Source organism: Heliangelus exortis, chromosome 17 (assembly GCF_036169615.1).
Source record: "Heliangelus exortis chromosome 17, bHelExo1.hap1, whole genome shotgun sequence".
NCBI lineage: Eukaryota > Metazoa > Chordata > Aves > Apodiformes > Trochilidae > Heliangelus > Heliangelus exortis.
The window spans coordinates 2,809,348-2,833,943 of record NC_092438.1 but is presented as its reverse complement, the minus strand read 5'-3'; the positions used below and the strand labels follow the sequence as shown (position 1 = coordinate 2,833,943).

The 24,596-nt window shown below is 36.8% G+C and overlaps 1 protein-coding gene across 1 annotated transcript in view; it reads left to right on the top strand.

Annotated features, from left to right (window-relative positions):
- Window positions 1–24,596, top strand: part of IQCK (IQ motif containing K) — a 35,339-nt gene that overhangs the window by 3,054 nt on the left and 7,689 nt on the right. Inside the window, exons 4-8 of the mRNA XM_071761556.1 lie at window positions 1,212–1,309; window positions 5,926–5,978; window positions 6,099–6,176; window positions 14,870–14,954; window positions 18,594–18,705. Coding sequence (XP_071617657.1) covers window positions 1,212–1,309; window positions 5,926–5,978; window positions 6,099–6,176; window positions 14,870–14,954; window positions 18,594–18,705 — 426 coding nt within the window. The remainder of the gene's footprint in view (window positions 1–1,211; window positions 1,310–5,925; window positions 5,979–6,098; window positions 6,177–14,869; window positions 14,955–18,593; window positions 18,706–24,596) is intronic.

Below are 24,596 nucleotides of genomic sequence, written 5' to 3'. Positions count from 1 at the left end.
CAACACCTTTTCCCGAGTTAAATTTTCATGATCACTCCCCTTGCCTGCAAACAGCCAACATTGCCTCTTGATCAGTGGAAGAAAGCTTAAATGGTGCATTAGAAATCAGTAGCATTGTCTGTTAAGGTAGGTCTGTTCTCTTCTGAATAAATGACTTTTTATTTAGCCACTTAAATCTGAGAAAGGGAAGCATTTCTTCCTCTAATGTAATAATGCAAAACTAGGATCAATAGACTAAATAGATTATTGATTTTGAAAACTGGTTTCAAGTATTATCTTTGCCTCTGATTACAAATTAGAATAGAAACAGCTGTAAAGTTTGGTTCTTCCATTTCATCAGTTGCTGTCCTTTATAAAATTTACCAAATAGCAATGTATTTTTATTATGCATTTTAGCTCTCCTTGTTGTCTTGTCTTCTCTTCCATTTATTCTTGTTCATTAGTAATTCCTGTTGCTAATCAGGAGCAGTGTTACCCTTGGCTTTTGTATAAATACATATATGTAGAGAGAGAGTGTCTTCCAACTATGAACATTTTCTGGCAGTGTATGAACCAATTGAATTTATAAAGCAGAGAATAAATTCAGTGTTCCAGCTGTGTTGCCAAAAGAGAACACTTCTACAATTTAATCTTTACTGACTACACCGAAACCTGAACACTTACTGAATGGCCAGCAGTCTTGCTTTAAATGCAGGACAGCACCTGAGCCACTCTTCCTGGTTTAGGATTGGGTTTGTACCTTTCTGAGGCAAGGGTTGTCCTCCCTTGAGACTCTCAGCTGAGCAAGCAAGCAGCCATCAGGCTACACACAGAGCATGGGCAATAGCACTGCTGGATTTTGGTAATTGCTAATAACTGCAGCTTTTCTTTCTGTCAGGGTAAATCAGTCCCCACTGCTTTTTCATTTGTGTGGCTAAGCTGCTTCTGGTGTCTGAGTTTATTCATTTGAAATGAAGTCTGGCATCTCTGAGGCACATTGTAGTTTGTAGTGCTGATGCCTCTTTAGTGTGAAATTTACTCCAGTTTATGTTGTGATGGCTGAAGAGACCTGAAGACACATCTGTGGGTGTGCCTGAACTGACTGAATCTGTTTAGTTCACTGTGGTGGTGTTGATAAAATGACTGATACTTACTTTATGATATCTGATGTGTGGGCTTTTTGTGAAATCTAAGTGCTTACCTGTAAGTGAAGGCTGTACTTTTTTGCACAGGTTCTGCTAAAGAATACATAGAGCATTACATATTTCCTGTACTCTTACCTGGAATAGCTGAACTTCTGCACCACGTAATGAAGAAAAAGTATCATGAGGTTAGTTTTTACTTCAATATTCAGTTCAAATAATTGGCAGAAAATTACAGCCTTTTATTTCACAGGCAGTATTTCATTATTTAGTCTTTTTCAAGAAAACCAACCACACCATGAAATAACGTATGATCATGAGTTGTTTTGGATCTGATCTTGAGTGTTGTTTTCTCCAGTAATTCAGAACAGGTTGCATACTACACACACTTGATCATTATGACAATCTCTAACTCACAACAAATCCTCTTTAATACCAGTTCCAAGTTGTATCTAGCCTAAATAGTGTTGTATTTTAGAGAAACAGGTTTCCTCTCAGATTAATGTACATCACTCATTTGAGGGTGATGTAAAGAACTTGAATTTTGCTTCATTACTCAAGTGTTTTTGCTGGGCTGTCATCCTAGTAGAAGTACATTTTGTGTTTTGCTTTGTAAGATTCTGTGTAAACTCCATTTAATTGCAAAGCAGATTATTCAGCATTAATAAGCTTATAAAAATTGAACATTTAAAAAGTCATTGTTTGCTACATATATGTTCTTTTTTCAGTGGATCTGTGCATAAGAATATCTAGAGAGACATTCCTCATGGTGTGCAGGGAGTGCTGTAAAAAACATTATAACTGCTGCATAGTAAAGCTTGCTGCATCACCATAGCCTAACTCACAGTTGTCCAAAAATAAATTATGTACTGGGGGGTGTGGGGTCTTTCATAATTTCTGATATTTTCTCTAACCATGGAATTAATTTTTTTCTTTCTTTCTGACTTTCTGCCTGTCATCCACACTTTTCAATGTAAAATGTCTCTATATTTTTATGCCTGCAGCTGAGCTCCTTAGTTGCAGCTTCATATTATAAAGAGCAATTAGTTTAAATTAAAGTGAAAATACCTCACATTTTCTACGTAATACACATCTAAGGAATATAGTCTATGCTCTTGGGGTTATAGATTAAAATTATAGCAAAGTGAGGTGGACTTTGTATTGCTGGTGGGTCATTAGTCTTGTTAGGTCTTGATCTACCTCCACTCCACCCATTGACCCTGACTTCCTGCTACAGATGTGTTTATATACAGTGACAGACATTGTGGAACAATTTGTAAAAATTCCATATTTTGTTTGCCACTGATGTACACATGCCTGGCACAGCCAAAAATACACAACACTTACCATGCTTGAATGGACACTCCAAACCTGCATTACCATTCCAAGTTTGTACATTTAATAAGAGTTACAGACATTTTTCTCAGTCTTCACAAGATTTTTGTGTCTATAACTGATTGATATATAGATGTGTGTATTTGTATTTGTAATCTGTGATTAATACAGGAAAAATGATTTATTTACGTGCTGTTATGGCATGACAGCTTTGTCCATCATTCCTGCCATCACTTTTACATTGCTTAACCCAAAACACTCTGAACATATATATTATTTATCAGACTCATAATGAAATCTGTATTGATTCCTGTCTTTTAAAGGAAGCACATATCCTTTTACAGGAAAAATGCTTAAAATACAGTCCTTGATAGATGTTACGTATTTTGGAAGGCAATAAAACAGCACTTAATTTAAAAAATATGAATACATAGAAATAATTGTGTTTCAAACTTGGGACATGTCTAAGGGTACTTTGTCTATTTTTAATCTGAGAAATTTTGCAGAGCTTCAGTGGTGTATAGATTAGAAAGTGTCTCCTCTGAAAATGGATCTGGGTCTGTGCTTGATAGTAAACTAATAAAACAATTATTTGCTAATGCATAGAAACTTCATAAAAATGAGCAGATCAAAAAGACACTAAGTGATTTTTGTTATACCAAGAGATATCCTGCTTTTGGGAAGGAAGTTTAGGAAAGCAAGCTTATGTCAAAATGGTCATTTTCCACTGTGACATCATTACTTTTTCCTTTTGAACAATAACTAGTAAAACAATAGCTCTTTATGCTTGCCATATGACTGAATACTCATGGGGTTTTTTCCACTACTGTACAGGTGCTTGTACTTGGGCATTCTGTTCCCTTATCTGATTTACATACATAATTTCTAATTATACTTTTGTTTCTTAAGAAATGTGTTGTTCCATATGGACTTGAATAAAAACCCATGCTATAATTTGCATTAAAACCATTCATGCAATAACTGGAGCTGATTTTTAGGATCAAAACCAGAGCCCTTAGAAACCCAGACAAAGGCAGGGACAAGGAAAAAGGATCATGTGATAAACACACCAGAAGACAGCTTAAAAAATGGGAGGCAAACAGAGAGTAAAAGATTAATGGAATTTGTAAGAGAGCATGAGAGGAACATTTTGTTATTAAACTAACTGGAATCATGAATGATGGGAAGAGAATACTGGGTTTGAATTTTGGCTGGACATGAGCATTAAAGCATGTAAAGGGCAGCTCCAATAGAATTAACTGGTGGGAAATAAATGGAAGAAGCACTGGAGGAAAAAGGAGGGGTGATCAGTCTGACTGGTCAATGTGGAATTGCAGGGGAGTATGAAGAGTGGAGTTTTGATGAGAGGGACTAAAGGTTTTCATGTCCTCAAGGGGAATTAAGACAAATGAGAATGAAAAATAAATCCTTAATTTATTTAAATAAAATAAGCAGGATTGTTGTTCAGAAGTTGAAATTGGGGTAAGGGAGATCAGATCGTTGGACCAAGAGGAATTCAAGGAAGTGATGAGGAAAGATGCATCCATGTCTGGAAAGGAAGAACTGTAGAATCAAATGGAAAAGTCAGGAAAGGAGTTGATTATTCTGGAAGTAGTCATTTGCATAGGAAAGAAATCTACAAGATCTTGTTTGGAAAGTGAGGTAGGAACATATTTTAAACAAAATGTTTAAGTAACTAGGCTCTATGGAGCACATATGAAAAATCTGAAAAGCATAATCTTAAATCACCAGCTCCTAGATATATTTGCAGACTTCAAATTGACATAAATATCAGAACAGTCTGCAGAAGATATGTTTTTAAATTAGATGAAAGGTTGCCAAGTGTATTCCCTTGCTGACTTTTTTTTTTCCCTACCAGAAGTTCTTCTAAACCTTATCCTGTCTGCTGTCAGATAGCTCTATGGGGAAGACTACTTAGTTAAATCTTGTCTCTCATGAGCACTAATACATTTGTTTGTCAGCTGTAAAATTGAACAAAGTTTAAACGTTTTTATTAGCATAACTCTCTTTTTTGTTGTTAGCACACACAGAAAGAGGATGATATATCAGACTCTGTAATGGAATACTTTATATTTAAAAGTATGATAGATAGGGAAAATGAATGAAAGAATGTTTCCTAATGGTTTTGCCATCTTCTGATCACCAGTATTTTTGCATTATTACTAGCCACATTGTATTTAAATGGAAAAAAATGGAAAATTCTGAATAAAAATAGTTTATAAATGCAGGTTAACAATGCACATTGTGCAGATATTTCCTGTGTTTATCCCAATTCATGCAGCATAGGAGGAATGTGTCAAAGGCAGGTCAATTTGTGTCATTTTTTCCCTTCTATACATGTTCATTGCTATGCAACTTAGGTTTTAATTTGTTAGCAAAGTGAACTGTTTCCTGGCAAAAAAAAAAAAAAAAAAAGCATACCCAACATTAAAAGATACTCAGCTTGACTGCACTCCTCCCTGATAAATTCACTGGATCTAAGAAGCACAAAAGATGAATTTCAGTCCTTTGGTGATACTGTTTTGACAAGACTGTTCTGATAATTCTTTTCATGTTGCAAGGGAAAAGCAATTTACTTAAACCAGATTAAATTACAGCTGCTGGATTAAACTGAATTTTGTTGTCACAGTATAGAATTTATTCCTTGAAACAATTCAGCAGGGACCCAGTTTCATACTGTGATTGAGAATACCTGAACAATTTGACTCTGGTATTTGTTTTCAGATCCTGTTCAAGTCAAAATTTTTCCATTTAGCATTTAAAGTGACCTGTAGAAAGCTCTCCAGTGAAGGTGTTGGTCTCTGAAAGCTTAGGTGATACTTCTAGGAATAGTATCTGTTTTTCACCTGTTTCTCTGTAATGTCCATGGTACCCATGGTTGTGAATAGACAGTGGCCTTGTTTCCCCTTCCTTTCTCAACTGCCCCACAGAGGATTTTTCCTGAGCAGCCATACAATACTCTGCTGTGTCTGAAGTGCTCCCACTGCCTTCAAGCTGGAAGGGGGAAACAATATTCCATCAATGTTTTATCTTTGCCTTGTAAACAATGTAGCATTTTAAGTATGATAATAGAGCTTTGAAAAAAAATTGCAAATAATTCACAACACGTTTTCATATATGAGATCTGTTAATTTCTTTGCAATGAAAGTACCACTTAAAAAGATCACATCACATTTCAGAGGTATTTGTCATGGCAGCAAATATGAAGAAAGTATATGTAGAATTTTTTACTCATTTTCTGACTTGACTTGAAAGAATTCCACAAAATTTCTAAAATTTTGACTGAGCCATTGACTGTTGGCAGTGGCAACACTGAAGTAGACAGAATAATATACTCTATGTTTAATTTAACACTATCAGTCAATTTAGCTTCTGTTCCTCTCTAGTAGTAAAAATGTGTAACCGATCCAAAGATAATAAATAATTTTAAACTATCTTCTATCTTTAGAGAAAAAGGACCAGTTTTAATGCCTGTGATTTCCTAACTGAGTGGTTATACAAGTAAGTTTATCATGACTTTTACTATTAATTATGCTCAGTGATTCAAAGGCATTAATTTCCAAATAGAATAGCTGATATTTAAATTAATATTTTTTGTTTTCTTCTTTTTCTTATTACCAGCAACGACCCAAAAAGGAAGGATGAGCCATTCACAGAATTCTTTTCCATTCCTTTTGTTAAGGACTGGCTAAAGGACCAGTAAGTTATTGCAGTACTTGAAGTAACCTTTACTCCTTTTATTCTTTTCCCCTGCTATTTAAATAAAGTAATAGAGCTTCCATGTGTTATAATTGAGCACTCTAAATGCCCTTTACTGCATGCAACAAAGAACCATGGTGTGCTTTCTAATTTGGTAGTGTATTAGTGGCACTGTATTTTGGACCAGAATTGTTCCCAGAGAAATTAGTTTAGAATTCCTAAAAATTTTAGTTGCAGAGTGCAGGGCATTCATACAGTCTGGTAGTATTATTAATATCTTTGTACTAAGAAGCAGAAGAGTGTTTTCAATACGTCTTCCTACAGTGGAAATCTCTGAGGTTATGTAGTCTAAAATCCTTCCTCTAACTGTAAGCAGCTGTTTTCAAAATACCTGAAGTAATCTTTGGTGTCAGTATGCATTTCTGCAGATGTTTGTGTGAATGTCTGAAAAATAACCACTTCTTTTGGCAGTCTTGGTTGTGTGTTCCTCATTGTTCCTGTAGAACCAATGTAGACAGTAGTCTTTAAAAAAATGTTACTATCCTTGAGACTGTGTTTTGTTTTAAAATGTAGCTGCTGTATGAGAGCAGAGGTAAAGTAATAGTCCACAGTGTGAAAATAAGAAATCAGAGTTAGAAAATAAGAATTAGAGGTCTTAGGTAGTCATGTGGTCAAAGTTGTGTAGGGAGTTTCTGCAGTGAGAGCTGGACATCTTTGGAGAGTGACCCATTTCATCTCAACTCTGGTACCTTCAGTAGGTACCTGCTGCTGCATCATCCTCTCCAGACACTGCTGTTCAAATTTACCACTGCTGGGAACTGCTAACAGTTTCCTTCAGTAGAACACTTGGTCTTGCCAACAAGATTCCTGTTTAAGGCACTGAATTTTGTAGTTTGGAAACTGGTTGTGAACTGCAGTGAGGTTTTCATACTTATTTATTAAGCACACTGAAGAGCCATCAATTAGAATGGAAGTTTTGATGGCACTGACTTATGAGGATGAGTATTTTTTCCTAGGATTAAAATCTGGTATCACAGTTTAACAAATGTTTCTCTTGGAAGTAATTTTCCCTGCTCTCTCCTCTTCTTCACCCCAACCTGCTCGTAGACAACTTTGTATCACTTTGTCAGGATGCTGGGTTATTCTGATCAGGGCTGTACTCTAGAGTTAGACATCTTTCTTCCATAATGTGGAAGGAGGGATTGTGTAGCTATTTAAATGATAGATCGTTTTTTCCAATCTGGTTCAGCCTGACAAACCTTTGTATTGGCACAAATGAAAGATTAAAATGAAGGGCTCAAGGCAAGGTGAAGAGAATAAATGAGCTGTTAAGATACAGAGGTGGTGGTAGCAGGAATTGCTTAAGTCAGCTTTGCCAACAAGAGAAATACTCTGTGGAATCACAGCCAGAATGACTCATAGCTTCTGTTGGTACTTGTGCTCCTAAATAATGTAGTGACAGCTCCACAAGGGCACTGAAGTGTCAAAGTCCTACTTAAATTGATACACACTTGATCTGAAATCCTCTAAAAAATAGGCCTTTAAAAATATAATTATTAAATAATTAATAAAAACAACCTTTTTGTGGACTTAATCTGAAAATTACAGATTTCTTAGCAAATATTGCTTATGAAGTAAGCATTGTTGGAGCAACATGAAAGAATTAAATATTAAGTAAGAATAAAAATAGAGAATTTTATTATTATGTCCCTCTGGGTATGTCATAAATAATTTATTATTTATCCTTCCAGATACCACATTTAATATGTAATTGATTTTATGCTTTTTATTGTCTTTTCCATTTTTGTTTTTGAGGGAGTTTTCATTTTTTAATAGGATTTATGAATATGTGAAAGACAATATGCTAAAAAGTGATGGTCAGGTTTTTTGGGATGCATCCTTGTCCCAACTATTTAGGTGCTATAGGAAAGAGAAAGTAAAAAGTATTGCTGCAAATTTTGGGGAAAACTCCTTTGTTACTTTTTCAGTTACTTTTCTTAATTTGGAAAGCATTCTAGAAAGTCTGTTTGCTAGGAATGTATTTCTGTACCATTTTAAAATAGGGTTTGCCAGAGTAAGGAAGTCTTCATGCTTAAAAACTAAAACCAAACCAAAATAAAAAAAAACAAGAGGGATTAATTTTTCTTGTATCAGAGATCCTGCTTTTTTAATATAAGCCATACTTGAATATGACTTTTTTGGCTCTCGTCCAGTGCCTCCAGTTTTTTCTTTGAAGCTCAGTTGTTCTTAATAGTCAAAGCCACAGTCTTATGATCCTCACTCTTTGTATGATGTGTTTCTAAATGAGATCTTGCAGCTTACTTTCCTTTATAAGGAGACCCAAATGCTGCACCAGTTCCCAGAATTTTAAATGCAAACCTTGTACCTTCAAAAGCTGGTTACTGTAGGTGAAAGAGCTTATAAAATTTGGATTTGTTCCTAGCTTTAGTATGTGCAGCATTTGCTGTGCCATCAGTAAAGAAAAGCCTCAGCATCTTTACCTTGTCTTCCACTGGATTCTGTAAGTTCCCAGCAGCACTGACAAAATATTATATCCCTTGGGAATTCTTGATTCCCAAAGTAGATTTCAAAAGCAATAGAAGGAGCAGCCTCACCTCTGACTGGTAATCTCCATTTCATGTCCATGAGCACACAAAACCTTGCTGTTGTCTTAAAGGGCTGCTGTACCTTTCAGAGGGCCAGAAACTGGAGATTATCAGGCAACTACCAAAAGTTTTTGGAAACTTCCTGAGTGTATGTCTCTGTTTCTACATTCAAGACTGCTGATATAGCCAAGTGAAGTAAACAGAACTAGAGCCTTGAATGTTTGTCCTCCTATAAATATGCTAATGAGCAACACACTTGCCTTTTGTCAGCATTTTCCAGTGGTGTTTCTGGCTGAATAGCAGGAGCAGCAAGTAACCAAGCTGTATGTAGTAAATTGGGGGCAGAGAAGGAGAGTGATCTCTGTTTATGCCCTGATCCCCCTTAAATTTTACTTTTCTGTCACAGATAGTTTGAGTCTTTATTGTGAATATCATGGCAGTATTACTACCCAACCTTATTTAGCATATTAATGAAAGACCTATGATGAAATCAATAAAAAATAGTTCCACTGCTTTGAAAAATACTGATACTATGAAAGTTTACTGTCACTTGAATTTAATAATATGACACAATTGTTCAAGTTCACTTTCAACCCTTATATTTAGTGAAAGAGAATGGTGTATGGGCCCAGGCTAGGAATAAGCCTAAGTATTTCCCTGGCTGTTGAAGACAAGTCTTTGTATGCTATGTTTTATATGGGTTACAAGAACTGAAGGTATATTTTATAAATAGAAATTAATTCATAAGATATTTTTTTATCTGTATTTTCTCAGTGTCTGTATAGAGGTATTTACTTGATACTCAGTTCAGAAGAACACATTTCTTAGTTTGTCTGTGTGTATCAAAACAAATATGCAGTTACAGAGAAAATTAATTTATCATGGCTTTAATGAAGTGGACAGCTAAGATAAATTTATATGTCTATAAATTATTACTAAATCTGAAGTAGTGGCTTTTTGCCAGATATCAGTATCTGCATACATATCATATATACATTGATTTTTTTTTTTTTGCCCCACAATATTCTAATTATGTGAAGTCTGCTGGTCTCAGCTGCCTTTACAGTTGACTTCTTTGTCAGCCCTCAGATGGCCAGTAGGGATAATTTTGCATGGCTGACTGATTTCTTTCTTTCCATAATATGTCCAGTTCCTACAGGCTTTGATTTCTGCACACTGCTGTATGTCAGTGGTTTGTCTCTAAACCAGCCATGCTTAGAGTGTGTTTGACTTGCATTATGTTTTTTCTTTCATTTCCTTAAATAATTTGATCTTGAGGGTTTTGTTGTTGTGTTTTGGGGTTTTTTGGGAGGCTTGCATGATGAGCAGCACATTTAGTTGTAATAACAGAAATGTCAAAAAAACCCTGTCTGTATGGATGTTATTCTATGTAGATCCAAGTAAAGAATTGCCATTCCAGTAGCATCACAGAATTAAAGGAAACAAAGGAAAAATTTTTTTACTTAAAAACCAACAACTTTGTGTTGAAAAATTTCATGAAGTCTCTGTATAAAGAAACTTACCATGCTGTGTCACAATGTTTTATGAAGTTGAGGTTTTATGGCTACAAATCCTGATGCAGTGATGGAACTTGCTTTAATATATATAAAGATCATCAAAATGGCAATAAGAGAACTGAAAAAGTATTAGTGGTTTGACATCTTCCTATTAGAGGACTAACAAGGGATTATTTTGGTTGCTGTTAGTTTTTCATGTTAACGGGGTACCAGTTCTGATCTAAAGTACCCAAACTGATGGAAATTTCCCTATGGACATGAGTGGACTTCTGAATAGGTCCATGTCTGGTTTCCTTCAGGCCAGGGCCACAAACAGAATACCTAAATATTGGTCTTGCAGAAGAGGAAACTGAGGCAACACATTGTGACTTGCAAAACATGTAGCAAGTATGCAAGCACAGGAGGGCTGAGTGTTATTAAAATAAAGGTACTCCACAAGGAGAGAGCATGCTAAAGGGCAAGAAAGGCATTAGAATATACAGACAGAGCTTAAGACAAAAGATTCTTACTCTGTTAATGTTTTGGTATATTCTTGCTCCTAAGACTTCTTGCTGTGCTTTCTCATTCCTCCCACATTCTTGTTACCATTCACCTGTGCTGCCACACAGGATTTTTTACACTTTTTTTTTTTTTTTTACAAGTTACATAGATCACTGGTCATTTACTTTTGTCTGACATTTACCTTTGGTCTGTTCCCTTGTCTTTTGGATTGTGAATATTGCAGTGACTCTGTCGTTGCCTGTGTTCATGCATGATATAAATATTCAAGAGCAATAATCATCCCATTCAAATGAAAGGTGCAGTGGCTGTGGGTTGTAGCTCCTGTCCTATTGAAACTTTTAGGCCTCCAGAAGGTCTGATTCTTGTAGCTAGGGTTGCTTCAGTATTTCTGGACTCAAGCTTTCTAAAACCAGGTAGAAATCCTGGTAGGTCATGGCCTGCTCCTGGCTGTTCCCCTGTCACCTGTGTGCCATCTGCCCCAGGCACTGATGCTCTCTGAGCTGGAACTGTGGTCCTGCAGGCAGCTGGCTGTAAGGCTGGTGGTTAAATTTGATGGTTGCCTCTTACTGTTAGGGAACAGATTTGAATAAAAAGAGTAATTGCAAAATCCTGAATTACACATGGTGAAAAATTTGCCTGAATACATTTTCTTCTTACATTTCCCTTTTGAGGAGGGAATGAGACATATTTGTCAGATGGTTTCAGGATTTAATGAGAATTGGGGCTTCTGGACATGGTTGTGTAAAAATGCTGTCTGTGTACAGTGTCTGTCAGTGTGACTATGAACCCCCATAGGTCATCTTGGTGACAAGATAAGGGAGGCTCTTTTTTTCCCTCCTTGAGTGTTCACTGAGAAACCCTTCTGTCCCCAAGGAACTCAGATACACATCTTGAATAACAACATTTCTCAGTACCTCATGTATTTGTTTAATTCAAGTCTGGTTAATATCTTGTGGGTGCCAAATTCTACCTGCATAATATAATTTAATTAGTCAGTATCTCACAGAATCAAGATCTGTACAAGTTTGTTCAGAAAGCAAGAAATGTGTTTCTAGAATTTAATTTTCCTCTGCTCAGGGTCTGCTTTATTCAGATTTCGTAAAATATAATACTTAAGGAAAAACATGCTATTGATTCTCTTTTACAGGTGCAACTTACATTAAACAATATATCATCTATACATATCCAAAAAGATATCAATACATTTAACAGTCGTGCATAACCAAATACTAAATAAGCAGAATGTAGTTATTGTATGTTTTACTGTCAGTTTTGATCTTCTTGGAGGGATACAGCTGTCTTCTGCCATAAATGACATATACTCTCTTTTCCAAGCTCACTGCTGAGGGGTGATTGCCTCTGCTCAGATTCTATTTTTATTTGACATGAAGCCAATTGCCAGTATTCTCTCAGAAAAAACTAGACCTGGCATGACTTCTGTTCTTTAAAGCTGCCATGTTGAAATGATTGATGTTTGCCAGTGACTCTCATACTGAAAATGATGTCCTGTTCCTTCTCGATTTTATATTGCTTCCTGACATGTAATGCTGGATTATAAACTAGAGATTTTTGTAATCTGAAAATGAAAGCAAGTGCATGTTAGAGCTGGCCTTGCAGGCTATGAGAAATCTGAGGTTGTTCTTTAAAGATGTACTCCTTTGGGAAGAAAGTTCAATGTCTTTGATACAACTGCTGTAAAATATGTAGGTCTTTCTGTAGTATTCCCACTCTTAAGTTTTGGTTTTCAGAAAGATCAAAAATAGAACAGAGGATGAAAGCTTGTCAGCTGAACCAGCACAGCCCAACTTCATGTTTTTAAGTCTGATTGTAAGAAGCAGTTAACTCCAGAAGCTTTCCTTGTCCAGCACCTACCATTTTTCTTGAGCAGTTGCAATGCTAATGAATGTTTACTGGGCTAAAACAGTTTAACTTCATGGAGACATTGCTTGTTATTTTTGCCTTATTTCTACTCTTCAGAACAAGGTTTTTTTTGACACTGAAATACATGTATGCCAAAACCCAGCTGCCATGATGATGAGACCAGTCTAGCTGAGTACACAGACCAAAATGGTGCAGTGTTAGTTAATAGTTTAGATTGTGCCCTGTGTTGAAATTCTCCTTTAGTGAAGACAAGCCCTAAGAGAAGGATGTCAGGGAGTATTGGAAGCTTACTAGGGCAGAGACTAATATGAATGAAATTAAGTGAAAGGAAAATATAAGCTGTCAAGGCTTTTAGCTTGAGCTGTAATATTCTATAAAGCAACTTTCCAAAAGGAATGGCAGAAGTAATGTTTTACCCAGAAAGTGTAAAACTGCACAAATGGCTTGCTAGTGGATGATCTTTGCAGTGTGAGAGTTTTTACAGTATAAGTACTATAAATATGTGCCTGCATGGGTTGCTTGTGTCTGTAGATGATTGCTGCATCCAAGTGCCTAATGTCATGGTCTTCCAAGTCAAAGCTGTGTTCAATCTGTGTTCAGTCTGTGTTCAATCTGTGAGGAGAGTGCCTCATAGCAGTTATTCTAACACTGTGCCAAGTCTACTGTTTTTAACTGGTATTTTCATGAGTCACAGCAATGTTACTCTGTAGTTCATTAGCTTTAAATTACATTTGTTATAAAATAAACTATATAAGTGGTTTTTGGCTTGTCCTTTCCAATGGACAGTTTCTGATCGTTGTGTGTGAGAAGTTAACACCCATAGAAAATGGCTTTTGGGAAGCAGGATTTGATACAGTGATTGGAGTTCTTGTTGGTGATGGCTGAATTGTAATTACAGTTTAGATTGTTTCCCATTAAAATTGGTCGCAACAGAATGGGTCGCAACCCAAACGTGGTTTCAAATTACTGTATATTTTGATTGCAAAATTTTGATTTCACAAATGTATTAGTTTTTATCACCAGTGTGTGAATTATATACAAAGTAAAATTTCAGCATTTTAAGAATTATTTTACACATTTCTAAAGATGGATCTGTGCCTATGCGGACATAAAAATTGTTTTTTCATTACACTTTAAGTGAAATCATAACGTAAATTATGTGCTAAAATATATTTACGTTGAGTGTTTCATAATTAATAAATTCTTATAAACATTAGAAAGGGTGTGGTTAGTAGGTCAAGAGAGGTTCTCCTCCCCCTCTATTCTGCATTGGTGAGGCCACACCTGGAGTATTGTGTCCAGTTCTGGGCCCCTCAGTTCAAGAAGGACAGGGAAGTGCTTGAAAGAGTCCAGAGCAGAGCTACTGAGATGATTAAGGGAGTGGAACATCTCCCTTATGAGGAAAGGCTGAGGGAGCTGGGTCTCTTTAGTTTGGAGAAAAGGAGACTGAGGGGTGACCTCATCAATGTTTTCAAATATGTAAGGGGTGAGTGTCAGGGAGATGGAGTTAGGCTTTTCTCAGTGGTGACCAGTGATAGGACAAGGGATAATGGGTGTAAATTGGAGCATAGGAGGTTCAAGTTGAATATCAGAAAAAATTTTTTTACTGTAAGGGTGACAGAGCCCTGGAACAGGCTGCCCAGGGGGGTTGTGGAGTCTCCTTCACTGGAGACATTCAAAACCCCCCTGGACACGTTCCTAGGCGATGTACTCTAGGGGGCCCTGCTCTGGCAGGGGGGGTTGGACTAGATGATCTTTCCAGGTCCCTTCCAACCCCTAGGATTCTATGATTCTATGATTTATGTTGTCTGTTCATTGCTGTATGCACACTAAAACCTCCCCTGCTTCCCAAACGACAAACCCACTTCTCTCACCCACCTCCCACTGCCACCTCAAACCTCACCATAATAATGGAAATGTTTAATCCCTGTAGGAGAATGAGAAGGGCCACTGCAGCTGATGTGCCATTTGTATGCTGCTGTTTTAAAGAAATTATTGTAGTGTGCATATCACAGAACAGATTTTTAAAAGGAGATATTGTTTCCACCTTTTGTCTTTGGAGCAATAAGAAATTGTATCTTTCAAGCTCCTGAACAACCTTTCTCTTTTATAAAATATAGTTTTAGGGAATTAAGTATTTTACATTTACAGGCTGTCTATTTACAAAACACTACTATTTTTTTTTAAGTCCTAGGCGACCAGTTCCACTATCTCTTCGTTTATCAGAAGAAGCAGCAAGCATCCTAATTCAGTCCTTCTGGAGAGGTTATCGGGTAAGAGGAATCTATAATTATTTTGCTTGATGTTGAAAACTGTGAAGGCCTGAGGGAAAATCCTTACATAAATTTTAAGTAGGAGGTACTATAAATAGCTCCTGAGACCCCCATGGTTCATTGGCTTTGGATGTTCCTCTGCCTTATGCCCAGTGACTACAATTTTTTCACAGGAATCTATGCTGATGTGATCTCACTGTTTTCATCAGCAACAGAAAATTCACAGAAATTTGTTTTTCAAAAGTACAATTAACACTGAACAATTTGGGGGATTTTTTGTTGGTGTTGTTTTTTTGTTGTTTGTTTCTTATCTAGCTACAGAGATAAAGTGTTGTTTTGCTTCAGGCAGGGATAGGTGAGTGAAGGTGGAGACGCAGAGAAGAGGCCTGGTGAGGGCTGTTAAAAAATGAAAGCATACAAAGGAGAAAAAATAGAGACCAAGAATGAGACAGGAGATTTAGGGGAAGCATAAAGGCTGTTGCTGAAGGAAAGGGAAAATAGAATGGCAAGCAGATGTTGCAAGTCATACAAGTAATACAACACTACCACAATCCCAATTTAAGGGAGAAAAGCAAGGCTCATAAAACAAATACAAAGAAAATGGCTGTTGCTATTATTTTGGCTGAGCTTAGGGTATGAAATAAATTATTTTGAAAATACTGAGCAGATTCTGTCAAATACTTCTTTCAGAGGGTCTGGCACCTTCACACCTTGGAAAGAAGTGAACTTGAAATTCGTGAGACTTCGGTGACGAAGTCTTTGCCTTCCTTGAAATTTAATCTTGTAAATAACCTTCAGATATATCAGTAATTTTGTTGTGATGGAAGGTGAGGTAGCTGTGCACATCAGGTGTTGTTTAAATAACAGGTAGTGTAAAATACTCTGTTAAATTCTTCTGTACTTCTTTTATAACAAGCATGTATATATGAGTGGCTGCTATAATGAGTGCCATGCAGCCAAAGATTATGAAATACCTTGAAATGAACATCTCAACTGATAGATTTATGTGATGCTTGTCTTTATTTTTCTTTTTTTAAGCAGAGATAGCATTGACACTAACATTAATTAGCACTGACAGTATCCCTGCAGGCATCCTTCCACTGGAGAGGCAAGGCAAACGTTAGCCACTAACAGGGAGGGGCAAACCCAGGAGGTCACACATGTATTCCCTGTTCTTTACAGCAAGTGTAGTTTTAATTCAAGTGACTTGGAACTCTCTTTTCAAAGTTTTCTCCAGTGTTTCATGCACTGCTGGTCTGCAGGAGATTCACATCTCTTGTTTGGACGAAGATTCTTGATACTTCGATTATTTGCCTGGAGATTTTGCTGCCAAGTTGTGGCTTTTTATTCATGGTAGAATTTCACTCTGATTACAAAATAGAGACTACTTTCTGAGAAATTATCACAAGTATACTAAATTAATAATAATTAAAATTAATAATCTATTAAGTGTATTTGGGATGTATTTTGATAGAATTTTGTTCAGTTTGTTATCTGTTTTACTGCAGGTGTTGTATCTATGTTTCTTTTCCTTTTCTTTCACTTGTCTAAAAATTTTTTTTCTGGGAGCTCATGTTCGCTGCTTGGATTTAATGTTGGTCTTTGGAGTATTATTTGGAGTATTATCTGACCATGCTTTAATCTCAGAGCCCTCTATTTTGCTGTGTCTTTCCCTATTCTTTCACTGGCTTATTTATTATACTTGTCTTTTATCTGTTAACAGTTAAAAGTTGTCTTAATTTTCAATATTTAGAGATAACTGTGACCCTGTCGTGGGCCAAAATACAGGTCTGGCATAGCTGCAGTTGTAAATGGACACTTCATTTTTTCAAAAATATTACATTTAGACATAGAGGTAGTAATTTATCTTCCTGCCTCTCTGTTGCTGTCATTTATGTGTACCATAAGCATTTCCTTGACCCTTTCCTGTGCAGATAAACTGCAACTCCATGTAATAGAGAATTAGGGATTTTATATAAGCATACGTGAAACTATGGAAGAAAAAAATGCTCTTGCAACCTAAAGAAACTATCCTATGCTTAGGATTATATTTTGTTTTTGAAAATATTTGATGGATTTAATAGAAAATACTTTTGGGGGGTTTTTTGTGTAGCTGTAACACTAACTTGTAAATTATTTTTTTTTAAATTTTCATATCAGCTTTGTAAGAACTTCATAAAGTTGTATAGGAGGCAATACAGAACTATATTAGTATAATGGGATATTATTAGACACCTAAGAAGTACCTGATGTCAAGTCACTGAATAAAAATCTTGCCTGTCTTTATTGATCATGGAACCTTTTACTCTATTTCTGCTGTGCCAATGCACTATCTGAAATACAGCAAGTTATCTTCTAAGTGGATTGAAAAGTGCTGTGGGAGCTCAGCTACTGTCCATTGCATTCTTAGCTTTACCACAAAGGAGAAATTCTGGGTGGAAAAGAATACTTTTGATAAATAATTTATATTGTTTTCTCTAAGGTTTGAGTGTTTGGGGGTTTGATTTGTTTTGTTGGGGTTTGTTTGTTTGGTTTTTTTTAAATGTGTCCAGTAGAAACCAGGCTTATTGCTTCTTTGTTCTACTATGTTGTTCAACTTTAGCCTGAATTATTAGGACATCAAGTCCCAGAACAAAGACTTGTTGTATCTGTAACATTTAGAAAAAAGCAGAACCTGCATTTTAAAATAAATCTATAATAATTTAGTATGACACTGAGAGTAATCACTTACCAATGTCTAAGCTAAAACTAGCATGTCCCCTTCCCACTGCTATCAGAGGGTCAGTATCTCTCTTGGATTTTTGCTCTTGAAGTGGAGGCAGTAATTCTGTGAGTGCTGAGATAGACAACTGACAACCTAATTAACCAAATCCTGCTTAGAACAAATCTGAGTAGCAGAGTGGTAAAAGCTGTTGATGCAAAGCTACCTCTTTCTTATTTAGTAGGATCTACACCAGTGCAAAAGCAGTAATAGAAGAATTCAGTTTGCATCTTAAATGGAGTCAAGGCCTGGGGCTATTGTTATTTCATATGGAAGCAGAATTACACTGTTCATAGGGGTGATTGACTGACAAAGATAAACATAATGTAATGCATTCCAGTTTCTTCAAATAACAGATTAATGGCTCTCCTGTTGGTGAAAATTGTACAGCTGGGATTGTCAGTAAGCCTATTTGCAGCTGGTAGCAGGTGTGAATCAGTTTGCTGGAATAAATTTCCTGCTGTATGACCCCTCATGCTCTCCTCTGCTCTATTATGTTGGTCAATGGGTTGTTTTTATAGTGATGTGGTTTTCCAAAGGCACTAATACCCTTCAGCATAATGCTTTAAATCTTAATTAACTCAAAGAATAAGCATCTCACTGCAGTCACATTCTCATGAGTCCTTGCTAATCAAAATGATCCTTTAATTGGCATTTATTTTCAATGGGGTTTGACAATTACGTGGGTTTTATTTCTTTATAAGTTAAAAACCGTAGACCTCTGTGGTTGGGCTTTTATATCAGGCCCTGAAAAGAGGATGGATGTCATGTATTTGACCAGCCCCAGCTCCACAAAAAGAATTGCCTTATTGTCTTGGATACATAGGTATACATAATTTTAGTTTAATTTTTAAACTAAAATTTTTTCCCTTTCTCAGGTCCGTTGCAGTGATGAAATACAAGAGTTACGCCAGTGGCAAAAGCAGCTGAGAGAGAAGAACAACATCCGTGAAACAGTGAAGCAGTTCTGGGCTAAGCAGGAAGCCAAAGGTAGGTGAATTAAATTGTATATTGTAATGATTTTTCTTTTTACATGAAGTGGTCAATTTTTATGTTTTGAGTTGTATTAAGAAATAGGACACACAGTGAGACACAAATCACAGGTGAGAAGGCAGTTGGAAATGCCTGGCTGCTTCTGTTCAGTCACTGCTAACTCTAAGTTAGTTGCTTGGTGGCAACCAAAAAGATAGGATTGGGTCAAAGCTCAATAATTTCAGGGAACTGTGCTGGCATAGTATATCCTAGGGCAGGATCAGACCTCTACTGGCTAAATAACATCTAAATACTGATTTTTACCAGGAGAGTTGTACAGTTTCTCTGAACTGGGGGATTTCTATCTGGTAAATGTTCTCCTGGCATTTTCCTGCAGTTATTTATAGCAGAAGTTGGCCTGTACAATGTAAAAATAGAAAACAAACCCAAACAACACCGTATGATTGCCAAGGGAAATGAGTCAAGATTGTTTTAAGAACTGATGCAGGATTATGTTTCCTTTTCACCCTGACTGGGGATTAGGCATTACTGACAGGGCCAAAGTTATCATTCACTGCCTCAAGCACAGTGGTGTAATAATGATTATTTCCCAGCCTCTCTGTCTGCTAATGCAGGAGGATTCAGTAGCTCCTCGATCACCTGTATTTTGTCAGTCTCTGTGGGTTAAACTTAAATATGACACATGTAGGGATGGGAACTCCATGCCAATAGGTAGAGGTGAGAAGAGGTGCAGCTGTATTGTTCAAGTGTTGAAGAGGGAAGGTTCTGTTGTACCAGGCACCACTGGTGGCACTGGTGTAGATCTGTTCTCAGATGAATGATCTTTGTCCTGAACCCTGTAAGACCATTCAGGGTGCAGTTTCACACAGTCAATTGGATCAAACTGGGAGCTGCCAAAGGGGTTGGGCCCACTCTGTAGCTCTTGCATCAATTTTAGTGGTTGTGTAACTGCACTGTGGGTTTGGGTCAGTGAGGGGCTTTAGTATGGGACAGGTTAGTTTTTCCCCACGTTGTTACCACATGCTGTATCTAACCCACAGCTTGGTTAAATTGAGCAGAAATGTGAGGTGGTATTGTGTCTGAGGATGTGCCAATCTCTAAGTGTTTAAAAAGAGTTAAAAGCTGGGGTCAAGTCATGGCCTAGACCTCTTCACCTGAGTACACAAAAGCACATGTATCCATGCTCTCATTCTAAGCCTTGTTTTTATGGGACTTCACTGAAAAAGGACTGACTTACTTTTGAATCCCTGCAGTGTGAGTGAGTATAGAATCAGGTTTCTGTGAAAGGTTTTAAAATGCTGAATCCTGGTCAGTTAGACACCTAGTATCCAGAAAAATCTGCAACTCTGGGTTTCAAGTGACAGAAAATTGCTGATGTGGAAGCTGGAATTAGGCAGCTTCATCACAATGGGAGGCTTCTGTCCTCTGTGTTCCCTCATGACCTAGGCAGCTTTTCAGTAGGCATTGAATGTAAGTGGGTCACCATTTGGAGCTTTTTCTCTGTGCTGTCTCTATAGACCATGCCATTGTTTCAGTGCTTCACCTTCAGGTGCCCAGTTACTACATGTTTAAAGTCTAAGCTGCAACATGGAATATTTCCTGTTGGATCCTCCCCCAAATGCTTTTTTTTCTTTCCTTATTTGCTATGCAACTTAAGTGTTCTTTTTAACTAACTGGACTGACTGTACTTGTGCAGAGATATGAGAGAGGGTATTCTGGAGCTGTTTGACATCTTCACAGTGTACTTCTTTTTGACTGTAGTTTTTAAAATATCCATACAAAAAATACTTCCCATCCCTGCTGTAGCAATGGCAGCTTGTGACTAGAGTGTTGCAATTCTTTGATGACTTCAGTCATCATGATGGAAGCAGTACTTGAACACAATTCTGTCAGATGCAAGCTTAGAGCTAGAAGATGAAACAAAATACTAACAAGTAGCAGCATACAAAAATTAGAAGATCTGCAATCAGTTGATTCAAATTTCCTATGATAAAATTAATCGCATTATAAATTTAAAAAATAAAAGTCAAACTCTTCTCCTTGTGATATGTCTATAGTTCTGTCAGTGTTAATTGTTGAAAAATTGCATTCCTGAAAGTGATGATAGAAGTTGATTTAGCAGGCTTGCTAATTCATTTATTGCAGATTAATCTTGGTAGGTTTGTCTCTTTCTAAGAGAAAGATAAAATTTATTATCTTTCACATCATTTCATCAAGGCATGTTTTTTCACATATTCCATTGTCCTTCATACAGAGTTGCAAATGCAAACTCTTCTCATTTATTTCTATGAAATAAAACTTGTAAAGGCCTTTCCACTATGTGTTTGCTGCATGGCACTGTGGAAAAGGGTGTCTGTGGTCTTAGATGATTATACACTTCTTTTTATAGTCTTTATATGTGTGAAATCTTAAAGGTGAAATTACAAGTGCATTTTTAGAGGGCAGGATTAAACCATTTTCAAAATGTTGCAACTAAGAAAAGTGGGGACTGAGAGGGGTGTGGACTGTGTCATTTGATATGTGAATTGATTTAATAAAAACCTGTCTCTGAAGAAGTTTACTCTTTTTATTAGTTGATATTTATGTTGTTTTGGAAAGCAATGTGGTGCTAAGATTTCTTTTGCCTTCTTTGCCAATTGTTTCAAGAGGAAAAACGTATTTCCTTTTAATCATTCTCATGGAGCTTTTCTGTCACCAAATCAATTATTTTAGGACTCCAGGACATGCAGCTGTTTCATCACTTCAAAGAAAGTTGTAAAACTGCCCCTTCTCAATTTTTTTTCATAAGCTAGTGCAGGTTCATATTGCTTATTTCGCATTAGCTTTCAATATTACCACAATGTTTCTGTAATTCCTTAACTGGGCTCTGCTAAATTAAGAGTATCCATACATAAAATCCCCTTGGGGCCCAGACAGATGGCTATTTGGAAACAGCTGTACTACTTTGAAAGTTACTGTCCAGGGGTCTTCATTATCAGTCTCAGTTATGATGCCATAATTAATTTTGTTAGTGCTCCAGCTGCTCTTATTTCTGCTATTATTATTCTGCTGTTTATTAATGTCACAAAACCCTATTTCACTGTGAAGTCAGCTAGAGCCATTTAAACTGCTTTTATTCAAGCTAACCCAGCTGACTTTTTGCACTGAAGTGGATTGTGAACTCTCATACAATGATGAATAGCATAATGCAACTACTTCTTAGCCTTGTCTTTCTGTGCATTTGGTTTGATCAAATTAATTAATTCAGTTAATTCAATTAATCCCCTTTAATTAAACTGCTGAGCTCTTCACATCGAGCAGGACAAAGCATTTATTGTTGCTAAAAACTCAGAAGTCACAAATGAATCATTAAGATTCATGATCAAAAGAAAAATAAGAAAACATTTTTAAATAGATACAGCAATTCATTACAAAGTTAACTGTGTTAAGAACAGTAATGAAGTCTCTCTTAAATTTGTACATGGCTTTAACCCTGTTTATTAGATGCTGTAAACAGTGTTGAATCTAACTGTAGGGGATGAATGGTGAGCTGCCAAATAGCTTTTAGAAAATGCTGACTGGAGCAGTAATGTGATTCTATTGACACTACTAGAAAGATCAGCATACCTTCCATGAAAATATCAGCCAGAGAAGACTCAGTTAGTGTGAGCTAACAGTCAGATCCTGCTTTGTTGTGGCTTTCAGCACAATGCTTTGTAACCCTTATTTCACAGATACACTTTAGGCAAAGATGTATAATTTAATGTCAGTATGTTTGTCTGTTCGTGACCAGTGTGATATTAAAAAAGGATATTAAGAGGAAATTAGGAGTGCAAACTGTTTGTAATTAAAAAATCCAAAGGCATACTTATTTTTTTTGTTTCAGAAAGTGTTAAAACGTGCTCTTTGTTATTGAAACAAACAGTGAAGTTTTAGTTTTCTTTAGAACACAATCAGAATTAAACACTTCCAGGGATTTTTTCCATAGAGGCCAGAAGTATATTTATGGGGCAGTAAAGGTGATCCAACAACTTTTCATTAAAAAGTCAGTCTGGTCCTTACTTGACCAAAGTTTCTGCCATCCTTTTTTCTTGATGTAGCAATCCTGGCTTCAGGGTGAGTTGGTTCAGCTGGCACACCTGACTAACAACTGCTCTTCAGTTCTGCTCTGCTGTGCCTTGGGCTTGTTTTCTGCTGGATCTGCCTGGCAGACTGACTTTCTGGTAATGACATCCATATATCCATATATCCATACATCCAACATAAGGGAGGAGGTGGAACAGTAACAGAGGGAAGGAAACCTGCCCGGCTGCGAGGGCCGCTCGCTATTGGATCAGCTCATCTGTCCTGTGCCCTCTGTGTCATGTGAAACCATCCCCTACATGGTCTGTCTGCTTGGTTTGCTCAGCCAGGCTGTAACCTAGCCTCATAGAAGCCACTGATTCTCCCCCTGCCTCACAGCATGTTTAAAGCATCTCTATTTTTGGTGACCTCTTTAATTCAAATTCTCGCTAATGCAAAGAAAAAAGGTGTTTTCTTACAGCTTTCAGCTTTTACATAGGACCATAAAGCTACAGCATCCTGAGCTGATGTTGTTTGATATGCAACTCCACTGCTGCAATATGACATTCCACCAAATGGTCTGTATTTGAGGTGTAGTAGTCCTTACTTTTAAGAGTTTTTGCTTTCAGACCAAAAATGGAGAAGCATAGTGCTGAAGACTCAGTTTAGTATCTTACAGCTTTAGACAAGTAAGGAGGAAGAGAATTCTTTCCATTGTTGCACAACTGATGGGATAAATTTATTCCAGAGTATTTTACAGATTTTTTTTTTAAATTTAAAAGATAACCATATACAAAAAATACAACTTCTTTTCCCAGCGTGCATTTATCTTGGGCTGTCCCATGTTGATTTTGTCACTATCTGTAGCCTACAACATCCATTTCAAACTGGTTGCTGCATCTTCTTGTTATCTAACTGGTATCTTACCTGCTCCAGCTATATTTTTGCTTTAATGCTCCCAGGAAGAAAACAGACCTTTGTTTTTTGGTCAATTTTATTTGTGCCCCTGTGCAGTGGACAAACCCCATCCAGTTATGATTCTGAGCAGTGTGTTAGGCAGGTGCAGTACTGATGAAATGGCACTGGATATGAAAAATTGTCTGGCCCACAATGAAAGGAATTTGAAAATATTTGACCTTTTTAGTGAAAATACCTGAATCTTCATTCATTACTAAATAAAACACTCTTTTGCCACTGTAACAATGGTTATTTCTCTGCTGATGAGCTATTGGAAATACAATTGGTTCTGTATACAGTGTTAATGCTTTCAGCTGTTTTATTACCCAAGGGCTTTCTTCTTACCTGCATACAATTTGTAAACTTTTATTTTAATAACCAGTGTTGTAAGGGAAAATAGTAAAAGAAAATAATAATCCTGGTTCTATGGCAAAACCAACTGTGACACTATTAGCTGGCAGTTCTGACAGATCAACCATAGTCTTGGCTTTGCAAGATACTTCTGTAACATTGAATGTACAAAGTGTGTGGAAAATCTAGTTTAAACTGAGACAGAAAATAATCTTCACAGCAGGTGGGGGGGTTCATTTCCAGATAGAGGAGGGAATATTCCTTTACATTCCCTTCAGTTTTCCAGCTGTATTTCTCCTTTGTCAGTAGAAATTATTACTCACCTGTGCTGAGAGATTAAAAGTACTTCTTTCATAGAAGGAATCTTTTCCCTTGGGAAGATGCAGCCAGCAAAATGCTGAAGAACTGAAAATGTAGGTGTTCTGTCACTGGAAAATCCTTGAAAATATGAATAGGCTTCTAGATAAAGAGGAGAACATCTGTATTTATTAGCACTACAGCAGGAACAGATGCACAGCAAGGAGAAGCAAGGAAATGCA